At 43.6% G+C, this 7,186-nt stretch overlaps 1 protein-coding gene across 1 annotated transcript; it reads right to left on the bottom strand.

The window, feature by feature from the left end:
• Window positions 1-4,712: 4,712 nt before the first annotated feature.
• LOC148534811 (taste receptor type 2 member 3-like) lies at window positions 4,713-5,642 on the bottom strand. Its single transcript, XM_088465609.1, has one exon. It carries the CDS (start codon window positions 5,640-5,642, stop codon window positions 4,713-4,715), a length of 930 nt encoding a protein of 309 aa, XP_088321735.1.
• Window positions 5,643-7,186: the final 1,544 nt, after the last annotated feature.

Genomic DNA, 7,186 nt, shown 5'->3' with positions numbered 1-7,186 from the left:
ACTTCCATTCTTTCTGCTGCAACACAAACAACACATATAAAGCAATGGGTGGGAGGGAGGAATTCCCAGTAGAAAGAGCTACTGTCACCCAGGGTTTAATACAGCTCACACATAAATATATGGCTTACGCTCCTCTTTCAGTATTGGGTCCAGTTTCTGCTCTTCTGTGATATCCAGAGTCTCTGCTTCCAGCTCACCTGCCCACATACATCTGTAGTATTTAGGTTCCGTTGTCATTCAGGTAAATGTGCATATTCCTAAGTATTTGCCGTTGCTGTTTCTGGTTATTATAACCCCGCATTCTGTAGTGCATTCTGCCGTATTCCCGCTTATTCTGCCTGAGTGCCGTTGTCTGTGCCTGGTATTGTGTTTGGGTAGTCGCCAGTCTTCAAGGACCCCACATAAACCTGCATTTACGTGGGTTGTGTTGTGTATTTCACTTTTGTTTTGTTATCTGCTTTAGGGGTCTATTTACTAAGCAGTGTTAGGAGACAGAGTGAAAAGTGATAAGGTGCCAGCCAATCAGCTTCTAACTGTCATTTTTCAAACACAACCCTGTGAGATGGCAGTTAGGAGCTGATTGGCTGGCACCTTATCACTTTTCACCGTTTGTGAAACCACCCTCCCGCCATGCCTACAAAACTGGCCGAGCTGTCGATCAACATCGACAGCCGGCCCTTTTGTAGTGAGCTCCGGAGCGAGAGAATTTCTCTCTTGCTCCGGGGCTTGCACATGCACAGTGCAGCCGCTGCGCGTGCGCAGGGCCTAAACATTGAACCGGTTGCGAGCACTCAGCGCTTGCGACCGGGTCTGAATGAGGTCCATAGGCCAAATTCAGAGGCGCTCACAAGAAGCGAGCGCTTGTATTTTTAAGTGCGGCCTCCACCCACAGCTTTAGCGACCGACTAGGTTGATGGTCGCGATGGTCAAGACCATTGTGACCATCGGGGCTTGCGACGAGACCCTAAGGTTGGGTCTCGGCAACCGCAAGCCCCAGGGAGCTTCCTGCTCTGATCGAGCAGGAAGCTCCCCACTGACATCACTGCTGATGTCAGTGCGGCCTCCCACAAAACGGCAGGCGTCCCTTAAGGAACGCCTCCGTTTGTGAAACCTTTTCCCCTGCCACGCCTACAAAACGGGCTGAGCTGTCCCACAGCGCTTGCGACCGTGTCTGAATGAGGTCCATAGTCCTTATCCCGCCCCTCACAGCTTTCAATGGCTGCCTCACAGGACATAGCCATTACCCCTCCCCTCACAGCTCTCACTAACTGCCTGACAGGACATAGACCTTACCCATCCCCTCACAGCTCTCACTGGATGCCTCACAGAACACAGACAAACCCCACCCCTCTCCCCCAGTGCCTCGCTACTCTCATGGGGATGTTTTAAAATATTATATGTCCTTGCTGTTTTCTATGTGTAATGTATGAAGTGTTTACTAATTGTGGCTAAATTAAAGGTAATTCACCAGCTCTTATGTTTGGCTTTCTCCGTATCTCCCCCAGGTGTACCTGCAGACAACATCGTAAAGATAGGGAGTCCTTGGAAACTTTGACTCAAGTGCAATAATTTATTCTAAAGGCCTCAAACCTCTGACAAAATGTTATAACCATCTGGTACATAAATATGTTTTATTCTATACTTTAAAACAACACACAAAAGCAAAATTGATAACTCCATAAGAACAGACACACGCACACAGGGCCTGATTCAGAGCCGCTCGTAAGCGGCCGCTCGCTCGCTCCGAGCGATGTTCGCACATCTGCGCATGCGTATGGGTCGTAATGCGCATGCGCCAACCAGTCAGTGCGGTCGGAAATCGTGTGTTCGCAAAATAGCGAATGTCTGCTATTTTGAGTGACAGGATGAGGCATTTGTGGGTGGTAACAGGGGAAGGTGCTTGAAAACGGGGAGTGGAGATCAGAACGCAGGCGTGCCAAACGGTCAAAACTGGCTTTTAATGGGTGTGCATAATCAACAAAGCAGCGTCATCGGCCACGTCACTTGGTTGTCTCTTAGCCTGAACTGTTCGCATGATTGTGGTAGGAAAATCCAACCACAAGCACTGCGAGCAGTTCAGATGCCTTTCGATGTACTCGATTAATCTAATAAATAGCGGAGATGACGTATGATGCGAACGGCCAGGGGGCGTCTTTACAAAATACCGAGCGCATGTTTCGTTCGCTCACTCAGACATAGAGGCGTCAACAGACCGCAAAGAGCGAGCGCTCTATTTAAATATCTGGCCCCTTTTTCTGAACGAGGGAGCGCAAATAGCGTCCGGCTCTGAATCAGGCCCACAATCCATAAATGCAGAGACAACACACAAAAATCATTTTCAAGATTGGAAACAAAATATATAAACATAAAACGTTTACACCAAATGGTCTAAACACGGACATAGACATCTGGAGCTTTTACTAACACAAACCCTTCTCTATACACCGGAAATGTGTCCGCCATGGTCTACCAAATCTCATTCACATTATGAGCCTGATTGAGTGTAGTACACAAACCTGATGGTTTGCGTACTACTCTGAAGTTAGAAGATCGGTGCAAGCACAGGATCTCTACTGCGCATGCACTGGTCTTCTACTGCGAGATCTCTCGCAGTTCCCCAAAGCTGCAGCCTGACTGACAGGATGCTACCATTTGGGGGTGGGGAGCGGGTGGCGCCAGCCTGGGAATTCCCTGAAAAAAGGACTTGTTGTCCCCAGGGTCTATGTCGGAAGATGCAGATCTCCTGACCTCGGCTACGCGGGTAAGACAGCCATTCTGAGTAGGCTTTGGCTTTTTGAGAATGCCGATGGTGCCTATATCGGAAGACTAATTTCCTGATCTCGGCTACGTGGGTAAGACGGCCATTCCGAGTAGCCTTGGCTTTCTGAGATGGTCGATGGTGCATCTTCGGATGCAGCACTCATACCGGCGATGCTGTCAGATGGCATCTGTTTACCTTAGACACCTCCTGCTGCATTAACATATTAAAGCATCGCTGCTGCATCCAAAGACACAGCGGCGATGTTAATAGCGTCCAACTATGAACAAGGCCCAATGCCAATAGGATCACTACCTCTGGCATACTTTCTATATCACCCCAAATCATGATTATATCTTACATCTATAGACTTTACCTACCACAGGAATTCTAAATGCATTTCATACAGACACATTTACTATCTAATGATTTATTTAACCAAGGACACATCAATGATTCTTTTTTCATTTTCTTACACCTTTAATTCCATATTCATAAATGTAACCATGCTGACAAAACGTACACTGCTTTATACCTCTTCTTATACCTATTTTTTTGTATATAGTATATGCACTGTAGTCTTATATATCCCTTTTTTTCAAATATAAATTCTGTTTCTATTTTTTTGTCACTTTCATTTTGTCTGTTAATACGTATCATAATGGGCCTCATTTATCAACGAGTTTTATCATATGCAATGAGTTTTAAAACTTCTTACATATGATAAATGGCGCTCCAGCCAATCAGCCCCCAACTGCCATTTTTCCAACAGATGACAGTTGGCATCTGATTTTCTGGAGCACCATTTATCATACACAACAAGTTTTATCACTTGTTGCATATGATAAAACTCATTGATAAATGGGCCCCTTTATCTCATACAACACCCTCGCCCCATTGTTAGAGCACTGCCCCAGCTCTGGCGCACTCTCCTCCAATGCCGGACCCCCTTCACTTACATATGTGTGCGTGGTTCTGCATTTTTGCACTGCACATGCTCAGGAGTCGAGCGTAGACATCTGTTTGCAATTCAGAGTCATGTGTAACTTAGTCACATCTCACCGTGCAGCTGAAGGGGGGTAACAGGGCAGTAATGGGGCTTCAGCACGTAGGCCATGTTTAGTAAGAAGAACGTACCAATGGATAGGGTTTGATCACGTAAACACTAATAAAGATGACAGCTATGAAACAATGCGTGTGCTACTGCAGAACAATATATGTAAGGGTAACACTTAATAAATAAAAACTGTGCGCTGTAATAGTAATTTGGGACAGATTGAGCTCAGCTTCACAAATAACCAGAAGCAACAAGTCAAGGGATTATCAGTCCGGTATATATTATAGAAGCATTATCTTGCTCCAGTACATAGATCTGTGCGGGTGCGCCCCAAAGTCAGTCTGTGAGGTGGTCCGAGAGCCCAGGACTCACAATGTATGTGATAAAATGAGTCTGTGCATTAAAGTGAAGACAGTTTATTCTCCAATCAGTTTATCTGGTTGACAATGTATCTTCTATGCCAATTTCAACGTTAATAAGTTCTGACTTAGTAATGTCAAACAATAAGTCACTTAGAGTAGAAATATGTAGGATAGGACTTGACGCACAGTATTGCTCACAGGAGTCAAGGTCAATTGTTTTTCTTACCGTAACTAAAGCATCAACATTTAACCCGACACTATCATCGGTGGCTTCAGATGGCAGTTATATAAGCCTTAATTAGCATTGATACCTGTGGCTGTTTTAAAACTATTGGTCAAGTCCCTTGATGATCGGGAGTTTGGACAAACCATCCGTTAGTAAATATAGCACTAAGAGTCTGGTACTACAACATGTCTTATAGGAGTCACCAGGAGTTGTGATTTTCAAGTGAATAAATAAGAATTAGTCAGTAGACAAGCTGAAATATCTTGATTATTTCTATACAAGCTGTTGATATGATATTTATATGACAGCCTATGTCTGCTGGCTGCTTAATGCCCATTTCCTTGCACAGCAGAAGACAGCAACAATGGAACGCTTCAGATTCCCATTGCTGGCTACTAACATGATAGAATGCAAACCTGGGTATAAAATACAGCACATGGAGCACAGGACTCTATATAAAGGATTGTTTTTCAGAAAGGCAAAAGACGTAAAGTTTAAACCTATCAAAAAGAGGACGTAGAAGAAGAGAAAAGACGTCATGTTTATAATGGTCCTTTTGTGGGCGACAAGCTGAGATTTGGTGAATGCTGAGTCTTTGCTGCTCATATTCCTGGCGTGTTTCAGGAGTGACGCAATCAGAGTGGATACAGCCGCATAGAATATGAGGAACGGTACAAAGGATCCTGCAAAGACGGTGATCACTAGATTTCTTTGATTTGTTTTTGGAGTTGTATTTCCATCATTAGAACTATTAGAGACTTGGGTAGAATTAATGTATCGTACCGAATACACGACCCACCCACATGGCAGGCTGCAAAGAAAAGACACCAGCAGTGAGGTCAGGAGCAGCCAGGGGACCATCCTGGAGATGTTCATCTTTAGTCTCATGAATAATCTGTTGCTGTAGTTTGTGATCTTCACGCAGTAGAAGACGCAGAGCACGGTGCCCCACCACAGGCTGCAGAACGCCACAAATGTCAGTACAGTGACAATATATTGTAAAACGTGAAATGGCATTACAATCGCAGAATTTGAAGAATAACTAAAAGCCATATATAAAATTATGAATAGTATTCTCACCACTCCCAGGCTGGTCAAGAGAATGTCGATGGTCTGCAGAGATTGGGTCTTTAGCCACCAAATGAAGTTTTGTATCACTATAAATGCATTGAGGAGTAATCCGAGGGACATCAGTAACAAGGTAACAGTTAATAAAAAAATGTAAGTTGCATAATTCATCTTTTCTTTTAAAGAACCATGTACTTCTGTCAGGGGATCTGAGTTCTCCATAACCAGCAGCGCTGAACGTCTTACTTATCCTGGGTGAGACAGGCAGCAGTGTGGAATGATACTGAGCTTATATTTAACATACTGTAAAATGCCTTTCTATAAAATTTGCATGATATTTGACTACCAAACTACTGTACAAGTAATTAAATCATCAGGATCACCTATAAATGTATGGAACCAAATATTATATCCACCAGAATCCACCAGGTAATTTAAAATAAAAAAACATCATCTTACTGGTTGTATTAGATACTCCACCTGAATAAACAAATATTAGTTCCAAAAGCGTTCTTCATACAGAATAAATACATTTATTTAAAGAGAAAAAAGTAATAAAAACATCCTGTCCCAACTCACGGATTTATAGTGGGTGCTATTACTCCATATTTCAGGATTGGCGAGACCCAGTACTGAGGCGCAGAGTCTAACGTGCTGGCAGTATTCACCAGGGACCCCCGCAAGGAGGTTTGGCCTGACTGTCTCGGCCCTCAGACTTGGTTCCCTAATGCAGGTGCTGGTATACTGCTGCATATCAGCAGAGTACGATGAAGATGTACAACATAGTCGACAAGCCGGGTCAGAACCAAACAAACCAAACGGTACCAGGGATCAGATGTCTCAGAGAATAGCCGAGGTTTGATGTGGGAAGTGATGAAGTATAGACGAGATCTGTGGCATGGCGTGCAGTAAATGCTGCAGACATACATAGGTAGGCTGGAATGTCAATAAAATCACCTTACGCATTGCATTGATACATCTAACTTCATCATAGGCAGAGCATTCGTGCACCGTCCAAATAAACAGCGATGCTGATGGTGATTTAGAACATTCTTTTCTAACTTACTCAATCCTCAAGTTTGACATGTCTGCCATCTAGTGGTATCAAAAGATATTGCAAGTTTAACTTATAAATGACTCTCTTTAGGGCAAATTTATCAATTTATCTCTTTGGGGCCAATTTATCACATACTCAATGGGATCTTGGCGCAATATCAGCGCCCATGATTGCATTGCAGTATGCGATAATAGCGCCCTAATGTAGTAAATAGGATATGCAGGGACAGGGATTCTGAAAGGATCCAGTCCCTGCGATGTGCTCAGAGTAATGTGCTTTTCTATCGGGACTACTGCTCTACAGACCATACATGTGCGGCAGCCAATGCCCTGGGGGGGGGGCAATCTATGAGGTTTTTTTTTTTAATTGTCTCATTTCTACGTTGAGTCCAGTATAAAATTAAGGCTCATCCTGTTTAATGAATATACAATATTTCTTTTTTAATTTAAACAAAAAGCTAAAATTCCACTTTACTACAGTATGATTGAGGATCTAAACATTTTTATTGAGTTATTATTAGAGATATGCGGGTTCAGATTTCTGAAATGTAAACACACCCAAACTTAGGGATTCCAAGTCGAACCAAGCTGGGGATCGTGTCTTCCCGCCAACTTCGGATCCCAAGACAATGCAAAATATCATCTTCCCAGCGTCAGAT

The sequence above is a fragment of the Taudactylus pleione genome, unplaced genomic scaffold, assembly GCF_031769625.1.
Source record: "Taudactylus pleione unplaced genomic scaffold, aTauple2 ptg000063l, whole genome shotgun sequence".
NCBI classification, from domain to species: Eukaryota; Metazoa; Chordata; class Amphibia; order Anura; family Myobatrachidae; genus Taudactylus; species Taudactylus pleione.
Note: the sequence above shows the minus strand (reverse complement) of the source record. Positions and strands in the feature narration are given on the sequence as shown.

What these genes read in the sequence shown, in the direction of transcription:
- LOC148534811 (XM_088465609.1), bottom strand. Translation starts at nt 5,642, where the DNA reads ATGAATTATGCAACTTACATTTTTTTATTAACTGTTACCTTGTTACTG.